Source organism: Ruditapes philippinarum, unplaced genomic scaffold, assembly GCF_026571515.1.
Source record: "Ruditapes philippinarum isolate M1 unplaced genomic scaffold, ASM2657151v2 ctg4032_1_1_1_1, whole genome shotgun sequence".
Taxonomy (NCBI): domain Eukaryota; kingdom Metazoa; phylum Mollusca; class Bivalvia; order Venerida; family Veneridae; genus Ruditapes; species Ruditapes philippinarum.
In genome coordinates, this window is record NW_026863001.1 from 1 (window position 1) to 21,898 (window position 21,898).

The 21,898-nt window shown below is 35.1% G+C and overlaps 2 protein-coding genes across 2 annotated transcripts; both read right to left on the reverse strand.

Moving 5' to 3' along the window:
* Window positions 1-4,245: 4,245 nt before the first annotated feature.
* LOC132720847 (GPI ethanolamine phosphate transferase 1-like) lies at window positions 4,246-20,847 on the reverse strand. The gene is made up of 4 exons (XM_060705071.1): window positions 19,953-20,847; window positions 10,320-10,441; window positions 9,605-9,703; window positions 4,246-4,381 (listed from the first exon to the last, which is right to left on the reverse strand). Exons 1-4 carry the CDS (start codon window positions 20,177-20,179, stop codon window positions 4,269-4,271), a joined length of 561 nt encoding a protein of 186 aa, XP_060561054.1. The 5' UTR covers window positions 20,180-20,847; the 3' UTR covers window positions 4,246-4,268.
* LOC132720846 (uncharacterized) lies at window positions 4,717-6,907 on the reverse strand (the record flags this gene model as incomplete). The annotated part of the gene is given in 3 exon segments (XM_060705070.1): window positions 4,717-5,270; window positions 5,386-5,776; window positions 5,918-6,907. Coding segments are annotated over 3 exon segments (1,086 nt in total). The 5' UTR covers window positions 6,362-6,907.
* Window positions 20,848-21,898: the final 1,051 nt, after the last annotated feature.

Sequence of the window (21,898 nt, forward strand, 5' to 3'; positions counted from 1 at the left end):
TTGTATACTAGGTATCGATTTTTGACTATTTAGGCAAGTATTTTAAGCAGAATTATAAAAACTCAACAAATCACAGGGCGGCCAACAAATAACAAAACGCACAGACAAAAAAACAATAAAAAACCAAACCCAACCCGGGAGTAAATACTTTGCTTTTAAAAACGTTTTTTACTTAAAAGTGAATACATAATTTATTAAACGTCTCACACTTTGGCAAATGAATATTAATTTCCCAATTTGGAAAGTTTTAAATTTTACAATTTAGCTATAAATTTGGGAATTTGCAACCCAGGTTTTATCAAATTAAAATTTTAAACGTTAAGTATAAAAAACAATCATCAATAAGAAAAAGTAAAAAATGCAAATTTTTTTTTTCTGCTGTTTCTCAAAACCGCTTCCCAATGACGTCGGGTTATTTCCGTAAAAAATCGGAAATTTTCCCCGGAAATTTTTAAAAGAAACCCCAGCTGGTAAATTCCCATTTACAATGTGGTTGGGAATACCCAATGAATTTATGTACCAATCTGGGTTTGTGAATCGGGTTTATAACTAAAAATTTTCATTAATTATAAATTTAAAGCTGTTCAGGTGTTCTCATGGGGAAATAAAAAGGGGGCGGGGGGGTTTGGTGGGGGGGAAAATTTTTAATAAGTTAGGGTTAAAAACCCCAAGTCAGTTCATTCCGTGACCCAGTTTGTAAAGCCCAAACGTGTTTGGCCTTTCCTTTGTTTTAATGTAAATTTCAACTCTTCCCCCAACCCTTTTCCAAACCCCCTTTTTCATCAACAAACGATATATGATTAAGGTGGGCCCCTAAAAATATGATAATGCTTTAAAATAAATAAAAGAGGAGGTCCGGGAAAAGGGGTTATAATGCATAAAAATGGGAAAAGCCCCTTTACGATTTGTTTTAAACTTTTTGGGGGGTTAAAATGCCCCAAAAAAAGTTGTTTAAGGCTTACTGGGATAAAATTTCTTTACTCAAATATTGGGAATTTAATTTTACTTTGTTTAAAAAAAAAGGGCCGTGGAATTAAAAAAGGGTTTGGATTTTTCAAGAAATTAAAAAAATTTTTTCAATATTAAAAAATTTAAAAAAAAACTTTTAAAAAAAAACTCCATCGGAATTTTTTCTACAAAGAAAAATTTTATAATAGTGGTTTTTTTAAGTCTTTCGTTCTTTAAGTATTTTTTAAAAAACTTTTTTTGAATTTTTTTATATTAATTTCAATAAACATAACTTTTTCAATCCTCGGGTTTTTCAAATTTCTTTAATCTGAAAACCCAAATAATTTCTTTTATATTTAAAAAGTTATAGAAATTACATATTGAAAATTGGCAAAAAATTGACCTTGTATCATTTTAAATGATAAATTAAAATTTAACATAGGAAAAATTTTCATAGTTTCAAAATTAAGAAAAATATCTTATATCAAAAAGTTTTATTTTAATTACAATGCATTTATATTGAAACAGTTTTCAATAAAATCAGAACTATAGCTATCGAATAGCAATATTCAATAACATAATTCCGCATGATTTTAAATAATGAAATGTTATAGCCATCAATAAGAGTCAAAGCACCGTTATATTTTCTAACAATACAAATTGAAAAGTTGCCGTTTTTGCCCTTGCAGGCATCTTCATAAACATTTTCAAGATTTTATTTTCAAAACACCAGAAGGTCATATACCCATGTGGCCAACATTTAAAAAACTATATATGGCTACAGCAATTTAACATTTAATAATAATAATTACATATTCAAACATGCATACATACACACATTACATACATATATATAAACATAAGTATATGAACTCTCATAAATTTGCATCTACACATATATACATAACATAAAGTCATATGTGTCAAAAACGTTTCGATCAGACGATTACTAATTACTTACTCTGAGTTTGGTCTGACGATATAACCGCTGTGATCTAGGCCTCCAAGATGTAGAAAAAACAAAATCTGGTCCTCCGCCATCTTGGCTTTCAGAACTTCGTCAGTTTTGGCATTCTCTAAATTTTTTTCTGAAATAAACAAAATAAATTACTTATACATTGAACTCGAATTTGATCTGACCCGTACATTGTTCGTTTCAGTCATTCGATCAGTGCAAGGGCATATGTTCGTGTAAAGGAAAATACAAACAATATAAATGTATACAGAAGAAATACCACCGCAATATTATAGCATATTAAAGCTGTTTTTCTATCTTATATGAAAAAAAAATCTGCTGGTTTAATAACAAATATGAACAAAAGGGGTTTACTGATTGGAACTGAAAAACGCGTTTGGGCATGCAACTGAAAATTACTTTTTCCTATTTAAAAACCTTTAATCAATGGCAATAAGAAACAAAAAAACTTGCGTTTGTATATTAAATAAGTGGTATTATAGTTTGGGGACCTTTATGTTGAAAATGTGTCAGAGTTAAATCGTATACATGCACAGTTCGTTAACTTGAGTGCAGGTATTAGTTACCCGCACTCCAGAGCATGCCCGTTGATTGGCTCATTTTTTGCTGGGGTTTACTTATTGTGACGCCAGAGAAAGGGGAAAGCGACAGTTAAAATATCATATTCAGATGCCCGTTCATGGGTTCCTTTTTTTCTGCGGCTTCATATTGTGACAACAGGGTTTAACTTAATGATACAAAAGAGAAAGAACACCAAAACACACTCGCCCCCCCCCCCCCCCCCCCCCCCCCCCCCCCCCTTCGAACAAATCAGATAGCCTCGTCTTTCGATGCTCTTTTCTATTACTAACAGTTATCGTTTGTAAACTTTACCCGAAAATGCCTGTTTAGATAAAATAACAAACATGTGATTAATTTATCACATAGGCCCGGATTTTAAACCAAATGAATTACTCAAACATAGGCCCGCTATTTTTAAACCAAATTCATGTTATATTTGAAAAAAAAGCCTAGCCACTGCACGTAGTATCAACAGAAAAGAAAGGCGGAATTCCGACCTGCAACTCAATAATCTGATAAAATGACAATCGTGATGGCAGTTTTATTTGAGTGTTTTTTCGTCACCTTCACAGGCATGCTACTTTTTTATTTATCAGGTGTGCACATATGGGTATGAAATATTTACATGCAATCTAAGATTAATAGCAGTTTATAAACGGAAACAGGATTTAAAAGGAAGTTCATTCTCTCCAAAAAATATAAATTTTTATCAGACTGATTTATCAAATAATTACACTTTTGATTTATGGAATATTTGTATTGATTAATGAAAATAAAGACTTAACGTCTTTTGATTCAACATACAACCTATTTGTATAAATTATTGAAATACTCTTTACATATAAATTTGCTTTTTGGTCTGCTGTTGCTCTTTCTTTAATAGGTTTTAAACATACTACCGTAAGATTATCATTTATTCTCAATGAATCAATTATTGAGTATTAAACAAGAAATACGTTAATTGAAACCACACGCATTCATCAACACACATACCTTAAATTAAAATTTAATGATAATCACTTTATGTGTTATCATCAATGTTTATATCACTAAATCTGTCGGTAAGCAGGTTTACGTGCAATAAAGATACTACTACTACTGCAACTTGATTTAACCGATAGTGAATAAGTATTGATTTTATAAGTGATCATACCTATTTTTGACATTGAAATAAGACGTACTGATTTAAATGTCACCTTATTGGGTTTATTTAATTGAAACTATTTAAATCAGTGGCCTATATTACGTGGAGAAGTTTAAGAATTAAGAGATTTAAATTGAAAAGAATGCATTATTCAGCATTTATATTAGCATGGGGTATTTTTGAGTATGTGTTAACTACATGTTACTTATTTATTAAGTTAAAATTTTCAGATAAATAAGTACTATGTATTATGTTGTTGTTTTTATGTTGTTGTTTTTTTGTTGTCTCTTTTTTCAGACTGTTAATAGACTGCAGTGCTTTAATGCCAGCAAAAATGCATTCTTTCATTCATTTAATAAAAAGGAACTACATAAAGGTTTAATTTTTGTTAGAGGCTACCTATTTTGGTAATAACATCATCATCATTGTTCTTTTATACACAAATTGCTCGCCTTATCAATATTACGAGTCGGGGTGTGCAGACAACAAAACCAACAACAACAACAGCAACAACAACAGCAGCAGCAGGAAAGAGTCAATTACCGCCAATAACGCCGAAGGAACTAAAACGTATGACAATACATATTGGGCGATATTTAACGGTCCCCACACTACCCTAGCTAATGTTAATACCAAATTTCAACTTACATGTGTTTCCCTAAATACCCACGAGTCCATGTCCTCTGCGTTTATACCGGCCAGCCATTTCATATGGCCAGGATACTTTGATGAAAACATGCGGTTTGCATTACCTGTAAAATATTTAACATCAATTCATGATATTATAACAATAAAACAAGTATATACAGCGTTAAAAACAACAATGACACCTGAATGTCTTTAAAAGATGTGAGATGGATTTTACTCCTGCTCAAGGAAGACTTATTCCAAATAAGTAGACAAGTCACTAGCATATTAACAGATAATGGGTATCGTCACAATAACGAACAATTTTGACGTTAACCCCAGTTTTTACTTATATACAGCAAAGACATGATCTGGGAAAAAACAACAATGGGCAAAACATTCTAAAAAGAACCTTAACTCTTGTAGTAATGCCATAGAGATACAACTCTTTTATTGTTTAAGCTTCAGTCACACTACACCGCATAGCGTTAACGGACGCCAAACGCAAAGAAAAATGCGGCTGAAAGTTATCCGGTGATGAAAAGCATTTACCGCTGCTGCTCGGTGCTCCCATGATCGCTGTACGGGGCGCATAAAACGTACAAAACGCACAATGACCGAACGATCAAGGCACATATACCGGATGAACGACGTACAGTTAACGGACTTCACCGTACTAGTAACGGATTTGTACCGCACAAAACGTACACGCAGCGCATGAAGAACTGACAAAACGTTCTTTGAACGTTCGACGAGCGTATTTCTACCGGTCACGTGAAGGACAAAACTGGTTGTGTAGAACCAAACAGGTGGTGCCAATGAGGCGAATGGTCGATGGATGATGCTGCATGGTACTCATCAGGACTTGGAACCGGTTAGCGAGGATGCCGAAAGCATTTTCAACCACTCTTCGAGCCCTTGACAGCCTGTAGTTAAATATCCTTTCATCGTGAGACAAGACTCTGTGACTGTATGGCTTCTGCATATAGGTCTTCAGGCCAAAGGCATCGTCGCCTGAAAATAGACAAGTAATATATTACATGCATTTACGAGTACAATACACATTTAAAAGAAATCAGTCTATTACAGTATGTTCATTTATTTTATTTCCTCGCATTTGTTTTCTTACCAATATAGAAAAATGGCACATCCTGCGTGTCGTGTGGCAGGGGTTCGGCGTCCGGCAGGTCAAGTTCCTCAGTTGCAGCTTTAAGGTCCGACTCGTTCCACAACTGAGCATCAGATGCAGCACCGCGGCCTCCGATGTCGGCCCAAATGAACTTGCAGTCGTAGTCAACGAGGGCCAGCAGGACAATGGAGTAGTACTTTTTATAGTTGAAATATGTGGACCCGGAACTAGGTGGACACTTACAGGCAATATGCTTGCCATCCAACGCACCCAAAGTGTGAGGAAAGTTCCATTTTTCCAAGAAGCCATCTAAAATGCGTTTCCAGTCAGCAGCTGTTGTTGGCAAAGGCATGACCTCGTCCACATACTCGTCTATAATTGCTCTGCACACCTGAAAATGTAAATAAAAATGCGATTTTAAAAGTAGAAATAATCATGTAAGCAAATTATTGATACTTAAAAAGACCAGAAATTATATACATGTAATTGTTCGAGTTATCATTCAGAATCATGGGAAAATAAAAATATTTACTTCTCGCACTATGACAGAGATGGTGTTGTGAGGTATCCTCCAGGCAAACCGCATGTTGGAATACTTTGACCCTGACGCAAGATGTCTTAGTGTAACGGCTAACTTCATTCCAGGGTCAAGAGGGGTTCTGTATGTGGTATATTGTTTTGTTATTCTGGGACCCACTCGTTCCAGAATCTCATCAAACATCTCAGGAGGCATCCTCATGAAGTTCGTAAATGACCGCTGGTCTTCTCTCCGCAGCTCCATCATGAGTTGATCGTAGAGACCAAACATTCGATGTCTCTCAGGACCCAGCCAAGCCTTTGACAACCACCTCTGCAGTCGCCTCCTTCTTCTCCTATTTTCATAAGCGACAATATCTACATTCGCATCCAACAGGTCAATACGTGCCTGAATCACGGCCGCTTGATACTGCAGGCGGGCTCTAACGCGACACTCCATGATATGTGGATCATTAACTCAAACTATCAAAGTTTCAATGCAGGAAAATATATGACAGTTATAACCAGGGAAACATCGTTTTATTCATCATCAGTTTTGTGCGGTGGACCATCGATTCATGTCTGTTATTTATCAGTTCTTATACGTCCCTTGTTCGTTATCGTCCGTTTAACATACGTTACATCGCGCTGCATGTCCGTTAGTAGTCCGGCCGTGAATCAGGTCCACCGGACAAGAACGGACTCGAACCGGACAAGTACAGAATAAGGAACGAACGAGTAACGAACAAAACGCATACCAGCGCATGGTTACCGTACATCTGACGGACAACTTTATCCGGTGGTGTACGTTCCAAATTTTGAACATGTTCAAAACTTTCCACCGAACGGAACGGACACCGCCGGACACCGCCGGACACCGCAGGACAAGAAGCGCAAACGCCGCATGATAAACGGAAAAGAAACGCATGCGAACGGACATGGACGGATTGAAAATTTTGGTATGCGTTGGACGTCCGTTAACGCTATACGGTGTAGTGTGACTGAAGCTTAACATTTGCTTATTTTGATGTCACAATTATCACAAAGTTTTATTGATATATTTACACACAACACGCGAAAGCTAATTTGAGCAACAACAAATTGGTGTTCGTAGTTCGATAATTTCACCATTAATTTACAAACAAGAGGGCCATGATGGCCCTGAGGTCGCTCACCTGTATATAGCCCCCCCCCCCGGGCCAATTTTTACCCAAGGGCTTTTATTTGTTTATTTTGAACAGACTTGGTAGACACCCATAAGAAAGATGTTTCATGCTAAACATCTAAGTTCTAGCTCATTGGGTTTTTTAAAAGAAGAATTTTTAAGTTTTTACTATACACATATAGTTAAAAACAATGACACCCCTGGGGCAGGGCCAGTTTTGACCCCCGGGCTTTAATTTGTAGATATTTACTTATAGATGTTTCATGCTTAATATCTAAACTAAAGCTATTTGGGTTTTTTCAAAAGAAGAATTTTTAAGTTTTTGCTATACACATATAAGGAAAATCAATGACCCCCGGGCGGGGCCAGTTTTGACCCCAGGGCTTTTATTTGAACATACTTGGTAGACACCCATTAAGAACATGTTTCATGCTAAATATCTTAGCTCTAGCTCTTTGGGTTCTTTAAAAGAAGATTTTTTAAGTTTTTACTATATGCATATAGGGAAAATCTATGACCCCCTGGGGCGGGCCAATTTTGACCCCCAGGGCTTTCATTTGAACAAACTTGGTAGACATTCACAAGAAGATGTTTCATGCCAAATATCTAAGCTCTAGCTCTTACGGTTCTTTAAAAGAAGATTTTTTAAGTTTTTAATATATGCATATAGGGAAAATCTATGACCCCCCAGGGCGGGGCCAATTTTGACCCCAGGGCTTTTATTTGAACAAACTTGGTAGACACTTACTAGAAGATGTTTCATGCCAAATATCTTAGCTCTAGCTCTTTGGGTTCTTTAAAAGAAGATTTTTTTAAGTTTTTACTATATGCATATAGGGAAAATCTATGACCCCCTGGGGCAGGGCCAATTTTGACCTCAGGGCTTTTATTTGAACAAACTTGGTAGACACTCATTAGAAGATGTTTCATGCTAAATATCTTAGCTCTAGCTCTTTGGGTTCTTTGAAAGAAGATTTTTTAAGTTTTTACTATATGCATATAGGGAAAATCAATGACCCCCTGGGGCGGGGCCAATTTTGACCCCAGGGCTTTTATTTGAACAAACTTGGTAGACATTCACTAGAAGATGTTTCATGCCAAATATCTAAGCTCTAGCTCTTACAGTTCTTTAAAAGAAGATTTTTTAAGTTTTTACTATATGCATATAGGGAAAATCAATGACCCCCCTGGGCGGGGCAAATTTTCACCCCAGGGCTTTTATTTTTTTGAACAAACTTGGTAGACACTCTTTAGAAGATGTTTCATGCCAAATATCTAAGCTCTAGCTCTTACAGTTCTTTAAAAGAAGATATTTAAAGATTTTTCTTTCGGTTGCCATGGCAACCAGAGTTCTGCATGGAATTAAATTCTTTGAACAATTTTTAAAGGTGACCACCAAAGGAACATTCCTGTGAAGTTTGGATGATATTGGCTCAGTGGTTTATGAGGAGATGTCATTTAAAGCAAAAGTTTACGGACGGACGGACGACGGACGGACGGACGCCGGACGAAAAGCGATCACAAAAGCTCACCCTGTCACTTTGTGACAGGTGAGCTAAAAACAGCATTCCTGCCAAATATAGACATATGAGGATTGGTCATGTGACATTAAAAGAATACTGGCAGGCACGCGCTCTGTAATGACCTAAACATAACTTCAATAATAATGTCTTATCTGAATTCACAGGGAACTTTCACTGTGAAGTGCTCTAAATGGATTTTTAATGTTGTCTCTATCAAAAATGAAGTGAATGAAGGTTTCAAGTGGATGTTATGACATTTTAACAGAAGACATTCAACTGTTAGGACCCTTGATGCATACACTTATCTGATCTGATATTTTACATGACGAACAAAAAATTGTATTCAATATAAACTGTACGAATTACTTGTGCATTGTAATATGATGGTTATACTCAATTACACATTAAATGATTTTGTACATGTGTACGTATCCAATGTAATGTTAAGTTGTACACTGTCACACCCTAATGGGATCGTAACATCCTAAAGTGATCCTTTCGAATACAACACCAAGGGATGCACTATTCGTAGTCGTTGCCATAAAGAGCTCCTCGGGGTCCCCTACATTATAATGCTCCAAAACTTGATCGACGCTGTACATGTTTTTCAAGGTATAGTGCATCGAATATGTATTATTCTTTGTTGAGGGCCTCATGGAAGATTGATAAGTTGTTCAAATGAGTTCTCTTGTTAAATAAAGTCTTTATTATTATTATTATTATTATTATTATCATTATCATTATCATTAACATTGTTATCATTATTATCATTATTATTATTATCATTATTATTATTATTATTATTTATTATTATTACTATTATAGATCTCAATGTTGGTACTCTACTAGAAAGGATCCCCTTTAGTATGTGACAGTCGCATCTAGTTCCATTCTTGTTCATTCATTCAAATACTTCAACTCTCGGAAAACCAAACTGACCAGTTTTAAGTTGGGTAATTTTAACTATTGTTACTAGATAAGTTTTATCATTACAAATGTAAGAATGTAAATATACCTCCTGTAACTTTGGCCAGAAATTTGGGCGTGTCCCAAGACCATGTATACTGGCTCTCATTAAATACTGTGTCAAACATGACCTCCTTCCCTTGAAGATCTGAAACATAAATAAATACACAAAATGTACTTCTATAACGTAACATTATACTCATAATACTTAGGATATCTAAACCGTCCTTAAACACAGCCGGGTACCATGACGTTGATATACCAGAAACCACGTACTTAAAAGGTTTTGAAAGATGTACGGATAATGATAAACGCGATCAGCTCAAATATTTAAATGATTATCCTAAATGAAACAAATGCGTGCAGAAAATATCATATTTTGTGAACGTGAAGTTTGGTTGTAATTTTGACACGAATTGTTCAGATGACTGTGTCACATTACACTCCTGTGGTATATCGTTAGATTGTTTCCGGTCGTAATCTAGTTCATAACAGAATACATGCCCTACCATTAAAGCTGCACGTCTTCAGATGAGCCAAAATATTTCAAGAAAATCAAACTTGAGAAAAATGTACTAACATTTTAAGAAAATTAGCATGAATATGGAGGCATGCTGCTGTAACAATCTAGGGTACGAATTGTGTAATATGAGTTGATCATCTCGTTAATTTAGACAATAAGATGAGACAAATTATTAAATAATTGATCCAAATCTGCTACATTCTTAACACATGAAAATGTTAAATCTGAGGTAACATTAAACCTTTAGCTACAGAGGTTGGATCCTCGTAGAAGCCGGCTGTTAGGGCAACGTGTCCGGGTCTTGTTGCCGTGGGAACAGCTGCATGAGATACGCCCCATCCTCCTTTCGTTTGAATGATATTTCTGAAGTAAAATAAATACATTATACATCATGTAACATATATTTATGTTTAGAAAGAACTTTCCTACTTGAGTCAGTATATGAAAACATATTAAAGTTTTTAGATTGATATTGACTGTGCTAGGGTCATTGGAAAAGATACTTAAATCAATGACAAATACTACTCAGGTCAACTTGGAACGAAATTCAGGTAAGTGAAACTTGAAACTTGAAACTTTTTATTTAATTAAACACCTGTTTCTATTTAACAATATTCAACGGCGTTGTACAGTACATATAAATAATAAGAATAAAATTGTGAATGCATAAGAATATGTGGATCAACATCAAATGAAATAAACGCTTACAATACAATTCCAATTAACATATTTTTAAAAAATTACAGAGACCATAAAATGATAAAACTGATTGATATACATGTAGCATGAGATAAGATTATTTACATACATGTAACTTGATTACAAAGAATAAAACATTCATTTACATTGCACATTCATCACACTGTCAGTCATCAGTTATACGTTACTCATGTTTATCTCATTTCAGATTTTAAAATAGTGATTCAAACTTTCTGAAAAAATGTGTTTTAAGATTTCTCTTAAATACATCAATATTCTTAGATTGTTTCAACTCTAATGGCAGCGGATTCCACAATTTTGGACCAATAGTTCCGAAACTTCTGTCACTAAATGTTTTTCTTTTATTGAATGGAATTACGTAGCAGTTCTCAGAGGTTTTAGCTGAACGTAGTCGGGTATTTGGAACTTGTTTGGTTAGGAGTTCAGAAAGGTATTTTGGAGCATGACCGATTGAACAATTGTATACAAAAGTCAAAATTTTATATTCGATTCTAGATTTGATGGGCAGCCAGTGAAGGTCGAACAATGCTTGCCTTGAACTGTCAAATTTCTTTCGTTGCAGAGAAGTGGGGTCAATGTTTAACTTTTCTTACTTTTGAACTTTTTTCAATTTGAATAATGCCTGTTACATAAAATACAATGTTGAACAAACAAGTTGGCATATTATACATGTATTTTGTTATCTAAAATCTAAAAATGTCAAAATTTCATTTATTGAATATAGATTAAGTAAAGGAATTAGTAAGCTCTAAATGTATTCAATAGTTTCGCAACAACCCCGTAGTACAACCTCATGCCATCCTTGACGTAAGAAAGATTATACATGGTCTTAATATTCTTTAAGTTGATATAAATATAAAAATATTAGTGATCCTTTAGCCTTAAAACAAGCTATATAATCATTAATCACCCAACTAAATCCATTTTTTATTTCGTCTACAGACAAACTTGTTAAGAACGAACAGTCTATAGACTGTAAACATTTAAATTTTTTTGCAAAAATATTGTGTTTAGGCCTCTAAATGACAGTTTTTATGGCCATAACAGTTCCGGGTTTTGGCCCGAAATAACTGGGTTATTCTTTAACTACTCTATAGATATTGCAAATACGTAGTGTTCTTTTGCACTGGTCTTACTGTACTTAATTATAGATATGACACGTTTGATTATGCTTTACTGACATGATCAAGTTTAAATACATTCAAATTTTCTAATAATCTGTCCACTAATCAACCTGATAAAAGGGAATGGCTATTTGATTTCAGTATTGTGCTAGATTTTAAACTCTATAAAGAGATATTCGTGCTATACATTAGACAAGGATGATTGACCAAGCATTGATAATTTAAAGAGGGAAATATGATTTTTCTCACTTGTCTGTCTGTCTGTAAAGGTTTCTGTTGAGTGTTTACATAATCACATTTAAGAATGAAACAGCATGCTTTAAATATGTATACGTAATTTGGGGCACGACAGTATATAATAATAAGAGTATTTCTATAAATACTCTCCATTCATCGTTATGTACCATTATTTACATTTATTTTGATTTCTTTGGGTTAAATAAAAATAGTTTTACATTTTCAGAGCTTGAAGATCACAATCATTGACAGTAATTTATATATCATATTACAGAGTATACATTGATATGAAATTACGTACCATTACCTATTCATAACAATGCTAAATAACTTTACCTATATTTTTGTATATTTACAATATGAAACACAATATGTATTAAAACTTTTATATCGTCAGCTTTCAGTTACACGTACATGTATATCAAATAGTAAATTTTTGGTGGCTTGTTGAATTGCATGGTTATTATTGTTATTATATTAAATATGGATAACTTAAATAACAGTTGAAAAGCAACGTGCTACATTTAAAGGCCCATAAAACCCCCAAAACAACGCATTTTTTTTCATTGGTAAAGTTGTGATCTAGCATTCTGTTAGGAAATCAAAATACGTTTTACATCTTGTAACTTTTATGACAAAATCACATGACAGGAACCATTTTAGACCATTCAGATGCTTGATGCGCCTTGATTTGAACAAAGTCATAAACTACAATAAATAGATCGAAGTCACTTCTAAATAAAATAACGGAGCGATTCCAGTTCATTTTCTTGGCACTGCGCTTTAAATATTTCAAAATTTACTAATGCCTCACACGCGTATCTTTGTGACTAAAAACAAACATATCAGACTATAAATAACTCTTATGGAAGTCAGAATTGAGAACACCTGTAAAAGGTTAAAATGTAGGTAAACAAACTTAGTTGTAGTTATAATGACCGAAAATTTATGAAGGAAATTCGACACTTGCTTGCAAACATTTAACACGGTGATATATACGGAATGCCGTTAGGGCCATTGCCTATGAATGTGTTGATCTGAAACGCGATAGACGATAGTACGATGGTGAAAACGCGACAGTACGATAGTACGATGGTGAAAACGCGATAAACTATCGTGTTTTCTACGGAATGCCGTTAGGGCCATTGCCTATGAATATGTTGATCTGAAACGCGATAGTCGATAGTACGATGGTGAAAACGCGAAATCACGAAACTACGATGGTGAAAATGCGAAAGCACGATGATGAAAACGTAATAGTACGATGATGAAATCGCGACAGTACGATACTACGATGATGAAAACGCGATAAACTATCGTGTTTTCACCATCGTACTGTCGCGTTTTCACCATCGTAGTTTCGTGATTTCGCGTTTTCATCATCGTACTGTCGAGTATCGCGTTTCAGATCAAACCATTGATAGGCGATGGCCCTAACGGCATTCCGGAATGCCGTTAGGGCCATCGCCTATGAATGTGTTAATCTGAAACGCGATAGTCGATAATACGATGGTGAAAACACGAAATCACGAAACTACGATGGTGAAAACGCGATAGTACGATGATGAAAACGCGATAGTACGATGATGAAATCACGACAGTACGATGGTGAAAACGCGATAGTACGATGATGAAAACACGACAGTACGATGATGAAAAACGCGATAGTATGATGGTGAAAACGCGATAGTACGATGGTGAAAACGCGATAGTACGATGATGAAAACACGACAGTACGATGATGAAAACGCGAAATCACGAAACTACGATGGTGAAAACGCGATAGTACGATGGTGAAAACACGATAGTTTATCGCGCTTTAATCATCGTAGTATCGTACTGTCGCGTTTTCATCATCGTACTATTGCGTTTTCATCATCGTGCTTTCGCATTTTCACCATCGTAGTTTCGTGATTTCGCGTTTTCACCATCGTACTATCGACTATCGCGTTTCAGATCAACATATTCATAGGCAATGGCCCTAACGGCATTCCGTAGAAAACACGATAGTTTATCGCGTTTTCACCATCGTACTATCGTACTGTCGCGATTTCATCATCGTACTATCGCGTTTTCATCATCGTGCTTTCTCGTTTTCACCATCGTAGTTTCGTGATTTCGCGTTTTCACCATCGTACTATCGACTATCGCGTTTTAGATCAACACATTTATAGGCGATGGCCCTAACGGCATTCCGTAGATATACCCAAAAAATGTTTTTGTTACCGAATACGCTTTCAACTGTCAGAATTCGTTGTGATAAAAAATGGGAAAGGGGAAAGATTACCATACCATGTTCATTACCTTATATTTCGATGTTTATTTACAAAGTTAAAACATTCCAAACATCGGTGTCAAAGCAGAAGACTGTATACAGTATTTTGTACACAGGAGATAATAAACTGACAGGCAAGTGGTTCAATTTACATTCTGAAATAAGGTTGATCTCCCAATAGTCCACTAGAACTCAGGGACATAATACAACGTCCTAGACATTTAAAACTTTAAAATGTGGCACAGTACCATAAACTGTGTTGATACCAGTAATATTCAATGAATGTAATGATTTATACAGGTAATTGTAATAAATCTATATTCACGTTTCGTATAACAGATTTGGGTTTCATGCGAAAGTTTCTGGATCAATGGCGTATGCAGTAACTCATAACGGATATTTCACCTTAATTGTGCAGATTGCTGTATACAATTTATTGATGTAACCATCGATCAGTGGAGTCTGCTCTCATGTTACAAACAGCCCACACCATGTAGATAAATACCCGCTTCAGACACTAAATATTGATTCATTGTTAACACCGTGTCTTTGCTTCAGATTGATTTAAGGACTGATAATATATTAGTAGTAAAATCTGAGCGCAAGCGATTGTCTATAGCTAAAGATTATGTATGATGACTGGGATTTTTTTTACACTGAAAGTAGTTTGACCAATAAACTGTGTGTACAATTTCAAGTCATTCTCACGTCACGTTTTCGAAGGATAGTAAAAAAACCTAATATTTAACTCAAAATTATAAATAGCACATTTTAGATATATTTCTGAGTATATTTCTTCATTATCGTTTGTATATATTTCCGTAACCGCCCCAGTTGATCTATTGGTGTAAGAATTTCAAACTTTGTTTCTTAGACCATTGGACCACAGTCAAGCCATCTAGATGTAGTTTTCAATGTTAGCTGGAAATACAACAAACGGACGGATGGACGGGCGAATACATGATATATCTGAAGTAGTATAAGCTATGTTTCGTGATACAGATTAAGTCAGCTTAAAGAAGGAACATCAAATTGGAAATATAAACAATAACTTTAATACGCTTACAATACCCGATACATTTTCTTCGGGTGCATTCGACGTTATTGAAATGTTATTTCTATTTTAAGAAATGAAGCTTAAGAAATCGTGACGTATTGTTTAACGTTCGTGACTGTGCAAAAAGGTAGTCAGCTAACAAATGCAACGATGCTCCTTAAAACATGTATTATCTTGCATTACCATGATATGTGTTTTTAACACAGACGATTTAAGTGATGTTTAATTTTGCGAAAATGATATTTGTTAAGAAATGACACTTCGCGACTTCCGCACGATTTAGACGCGCTTCCATAGGAAATTCAATAATTATTGCGTTTATAGCCAGATCTAAAGAGACCTCTAAAGAGGTCTGAAATGATTTCCATATAAGAGCTGATAAATAAATCATCTCAGCATGGTAAACACATCGTCACTTTTATAAATTTATGTATTGTTGTTATTCAAAGTACTGAAAAACGCGGTAAAAAAGACATTCTCGAACACTTTCAGATCTGTGTTAAAAAAACCAGAAAACTCTGATTCGTGATCATCTGTTAGAAACATGATACTTCAGTCACGACTATCTTTAGGGAATAAAGTTAACTTTTTAAAGAATATATCAGCGTTCAGCAAGCAAACGATAAGGTTTTAAAGGCGAAAAGCTATGACAAAATAAATCACATGCTATTTTGTCAACAAACATCATGTGATAGATCGTCATCAAATGTGTAACCTTATATTAGTCATTAAAGACAACAGAGAAACTAGAAAATCTTACCAACGGGTGTCGCAAAAATTTCGATTAGGGGTGATGCATATTCCAAAATGGGTTTGACATTTCACTAGCTTTTACAAGAGTGGGTCATTTTTACCAGTTTACCGGGAGGATTCGCCAAACCAGACAAATCCTAGATAGGAAGAGGATTGTGGCACCCCCCCCCCCCCCCCTCCCCACCCCACCCCCCTGTCGCTGTATTCAGACATGAAAGACGAGCAAAAGAGACATGTAATCCTTGATCAAAAGTGCTGAGGCTAGTAGTAGTAAAGTTGCTGAGGCTAGTAGTAGTAAAGTTTCTGAGGCTAGTAGTGGTAAAGTTGCTGATGCTAGTAGTAGTAAAGTTGCTGAGGCTAGTAGTAGTAAAGTTGCTGATGCTAGTAGAAGTAAAGTTGCTGATGCTAGTAGTAGTAAAGTTGCTGAGGCTAGTAGTAGTAAAGTTGCTGATGCTAGTAAGTAGTAAAGTTGCTGATGCTAGTAGTAGTAAAGTTGATGATGCTAGTAGTAGTAAATTTGCTGAGGCTTGTAGTGGTAAAGTTGATGATGCTAGTAGTAGTAAAGTTTCTGATGCTAGTAGTAGTAAAGTTGCTGAGGCTAGTAGTAGGAAAGTTGCTGAGGCTAGTAGTAGTAAAGTTGCTGATGCTAGTAGTAGTAAAGTTGCTGAGGCTAGTAGTGGTAAAGTTGCTGAGGCTAGTAGTAGTAAAGTTGCTGATGCTAGTAGTAGTAAAGTTGCTGAGGCTAGTAGTGGTAAAGTTGCTGAGGCTAGTAGTAGTAAAGTTGCTGAATCTAGTAGTAGTAAAGTTGCTGATGCTAGTAGTAGTAAAGTTGCTGAGGCTAGTAGTAGTAAAGTTGCTGATGCTAGTAGTAGTAAAGTTGATGATGCTAGTAGTAGTAAATTTGCTGAGGCTAGTAGTGGTAAAGTTTCTGATGCTAGTAGTAGTAAAGTTTCTGATGCTAGTAGTAGTAAAGTTGCTGATGCTAGTAGTAGTAAAGTTGCTGATGCTAGTAGTGGTAAAGTTGCTGATGCTAGTAGTAGTAAAGTTGCTGAGGCTAGTAGTGGTAAAGTTGCTGAGGCTAGTAGTAGTAAAGTTGCTGAGGCTAGTAGTAGTAAAGTTGCTGATGCTAGTAGTAGTAAAGTTGCTGAGGCTAGTAGTAGTAAAGTTGCTGATGCTAGTAGTAGTAAAGTTGCTGATGCTAGTAGTAGTAAAGTTGATGATGCTAGTAGTAGTAAATTTGCTGAGGCTAGTAGTGGTAAAGTTGCTGATGCTAGTAGTAGTAAAGTTGCTGAGGCTAGTAGTGGTAAAGTTGATGATGCTAGTAGTAGTAAATTTGCTGAGGCTAGTAGTGGTAAAGTTGATGATGCTAGTAGTAGTAAAGTTGCTGAGGCTAGTAGTAGTAAAGTTGCTGAGGCTAGTAGTAGTAAAGTTGCTGAGGCTAGTAGTAGTAAAGTTGCTGAGGCTAGTAGTAGTAAAGTTGCTGAGGCTAGTAGTAGTAAAGTTGCTGAGGCTAGTAGTAGTAAAGTTGCTGAGGCTAGTAGTGGTAAAACTGCCTGTCTGTAACGTAGGCATTGTGAGTTCGAACTCTAAAGGGGTTATGATCATTTTTTTCAATGACCATATTTCACTAGTACTGGTATCGAGGAAACGGGTATGAAAGCGGTTGCAACAAACTTAAAGTTTTTTTTTTTCCCGTCTGAATCACGTTAAAACTAATATGTTAAAACTCAGTGGAACAAAAGCCGTTCCTTCATACAATAAACGCAAATATTTCAGGATAATATCAGAAATAGCTCATTTTCCACCACGACGGTCTAAAATAACAACCTTCATGTATACTGAGAGTTGTAACCGGAAACACCATACATCTCTGCAGCTATAATCCTCTCAATCGTACTTTCTCCAAAACAAGCTAATGTGTGTCTCTGGCAAAATAAATGGGTCAAAGATACTAGTTATATGGTCACCCTTCAAAATGTCGTTAAAATTGTATACATAGTTTAATTCATTCATGTGCTGGGAGATAGCATGGTTATATAGTTAACTAAATGGTTGGGACGAGATTTGTCATACAGTGGATTGGTCTAAAATGGGCGCATTTTCCATTAGTTTTTTTAAAGACAATTCAAATGTATCATTCGGAAATTCTTATAAAATATTCCTAGACAAAAAATGTTGATCGAGTTCTTTATTCTGAACACCTATATGCTGAATAATAGTATTTTCCCCGAACAATTCATTACATTAATGTCGATAAGTATATCCGATCATTTAATAGTAATATTACAGACCTTCGGTTATGGACATATATTCACTTATGTATATGAGCCGTGTCACGACAAAACCAACGACCAGCATGGATCCAGACCAGCCTGCTCATCCGCGCAGTCTGATCAGGATCCATGCTGTTCGCTATCAGTTTCTCTACTTGTAATAGGGTTTGTAAGCGAACAGCATGGATCCTGATCAGACTGCGCGGATGCGCAGGCTCGTCTGGATCCATGCTGGTCGCAAACGCACTATGTTGGTTTTGTCGTGACACGGCTCATATAAAGAGAGAAAGTTTTCATTGACTATGTTGAAAACACTACGAACCCATTACTAAGTGATACACACAATCTTTTCATGTGCCATTTATTTGAATATCAAACCAAAATCTAATTAAGATAATTTGTCTGAAGTTTACCCTTTACTTGTATCGGGGTCTTTCAAATCAGCATTAGTACATTATAAATTGATACAGCACAATCTCTGTAGAGTGACCACCTTTATGAGAAAACAGTTCTGGTTGTTACCGAGAGGTGGTGCTCTACAGAGGTAAAAATGAGTGTAAAGGTCTACTTCCGGAAAAAAATGATACTTTTGTTGTAGAGGCAATTGCTTTCTATATCGATTGTACTGTAATTGCTATTCCCAGTACCCTCTACACAGGTGTGACTGTATTTTATATTCCCAGTTTATTAACTATTACAAGTATATGATCTGGTCTTCATCGTATTCATTCATGGTGTACAGAGTTACGGGTAAATAGTATACTATCATCTTATAAAATCGATATTTGATATTTGCATAATTTCATAATTCTGTCATTTTGATGTCCTATATTGAACTTGTTAAGTCTAATGAAAGCTTCGGTAAATAATATGTGTTTGTTTAAAGCTTAACCCTTCCCTTTAAAACGCCGCGATTGTTCCATAAAACCGTTATCCCTCGTCCTTTTTTGGCCAGTACATCTTAAAGAATGATTAAAATTATACTTTTTAATTTTTCAAATTTATAATTTTTGGTTGTTTTAATTGTTGGTGTTTTCGTCTAAGGAAACAAAAGAGAGATATATAAACTGTTTTTCTGTTAAATACTATTATTGTATAGTAATCTCACGAGTCACGACTATACAATAGAAAGCGGATATTCTTAGGGCTCTAAGTTAAATACTGCTTAAATAAAGCCAAATATTTAAGCTGATTAATAGTGCATTATGCAATCATATTATGGAAGTTAAAATCTGGAACACATGTTTGAACCAACTAACATTGGTAACCTTGTTTGTGTATTTGATAAACAGTAATATCTCAATAACTTTATCTAAGATGATATCATTCATATTTTTATTGAATTGGGTAGTTGGGTCAATTCGTTACCCGAGGTCATGACTTACTAGGTCAAAGTGGGACACAGGCTTTAAAAATACAACAAAGTTAAACATACCTTAAGAAGGGTGCTGGGCTTTTCCCGTTTGGCATTAGTTCCATAATTTTGTCAGCACGTAATCCGTCGGCAACAATAAACACCAGTCTCCTCGCCGGCGGCTTCAAAGGGGAACGATACGGTGTCATTCCATTCACAAGCGGTGTGGCGAAGTATATTTCAAAAATTGAGAAAAAGAATATGGCGTGTATGACCATTCCTACCGCGATAACTAGCCATAATTTCATCGTTTATAATTTTCTATATATTATCTATCACAAAAATAAATAAAATTTAAAACTTATCAGCAACTAATAAATCTCCAGAATTTAAAAATTAAAGCACAAACGATGATCGTTCTGGTAACTGTGGCAATTTCTTTAAAATTATATCCTTTATATATATCTTATTTCGAAGATCACTACGACAGATGTATGTCACACTTTCAAAGTTACAGTTTAGACACGTCCAATAGCGCTCGCACTTTTTAATCCCTTACTTTATTTGCAATTCCATACTCAATAGGCCGAGTCGATAGTTTACTATTATATCGATTGATTGGTCATTATATTTATTTCTGTTTATATGTTCTGTAGTTACTACAGCTTTAATACTTAAGGAGGGTATATTATAAATGTCCTTAATAATTTTGCACGTGCAAGACAGGGTTATAATTACATAACACGGTAATACTCTAAATAACTAGAGCGGAAAATATCCAGTTTTTTAACCTTAAATATACATGTACTTGGTCCATTCATTTATACCCAAGCTTTCATGTACTATTGATAAAACAACTGAGATCGTAAACTTTTTCCCCTTTTTCTATGTCTTTACTTTAGCCAATAACCATTGAGTTCTCGCACGTTCAACTATTTCATTAACAATGTGTTTAAAAAGGTCGTAGTAAATTGGAACACCTGAAATGAAAAAAAGAAATTGTCATTTGTAGTGTTAAAGCTAGTATGCAAAATACAATGTTTATATATTAAGAGAGTATATGTATTTGTAAACATGCGTTAAATATCTTAATTTTCTCGTTCAACAAAACAGAGCCCGTAAAAACCTTCTTCATTATCAATACTGTTACTAGTATCCAATGATAATAAATAAACCATAAGAAACAAATTCAGAATAAAAACTCCTAAACAAACAAACACACAAAAAACAAGTACATGTTATTTTGTTATTTACAAATGTATTTACCTCTATCTGGTTATATGTTTAAATGTACCAACATAATGTTCAATATTTATATTATTCTTCAATTTTCTGTGTTACAAAATATGTAACCTTGACTAAATAAAGAAATATTGTGTTGTGTTGTGTTGAATTGTATTGTATTGTGCAGTATTGTATTGTATTGTATTGTGCAGTATTGTATTGTGCATTGGATTGTATTGTGCTACGCTGCGTTGTGTTGTGTTGTGTTGTGCCGTGCCGTGCTGTGCCCGGCTGTACAATGCAGTGCAGTGTACTGTACTGTAACAGTACGTTAACGTAACTTATCATTATACACGTATTTACCAATGTCACTGTAAACAGGTAAGAAATAAACCAAACAAATATTGGGTGTTTTATTTTTATCTCAACCTTGGATACCCATTGTCTAATGTACTCCTCAACACGCAATACTCGTATTCATTATTGAATTATTTTAGCACATGCCAGGTTAAGATAAACTCGTTCAGCGCTGTCATTCCTAATAATTCTTTATCATATATCTATTGTATATATTATTTTTCTGGTTGCCGGATTCACCAGATATTATTACGGATGGCGGAAACAAGCCTGTTCACTGGTTCGTATCTTTAACATTTCATCACCGATTATAAACCCTCCAAGCATGCTAAGTGGGTACATGCGTACTAAGAATGCGTTTGAGGTGAGATTTGCCTATAGATATAATACAGTCTATTATACAACCTTACACAACCAGTCGTTTAGTGACAGCAGATAGTTTACAT

What these genes read in the sequence shown, in the direction of transcription:
- LOC132720847 (XM_060705071.1), bottom strand. Translation starts at nt 20,179, where the DNA reads ATGAAATTATGGCTAGTTATCGCGGTAGGAATGGTCATACACGCCATA. An exon ending in AGCCCAGCACCCTTCTTAAG is followed by an intron (nt 10,442 to 19,952) that starts GTATGTTTAACT and finishes ATTTTACTTCAG; the next exon opens with AAATATCATTCAAACGAAAG. An exon ending in TCCAACCTCTGTAGCTAAAG is followed by an intron (nt 9,704 to 10,319) that starts GTTTAATGTTAC and finishes TTTATGTTTCAG; the next exon opens with ATCTTCAAGGGAAGGAGGTC.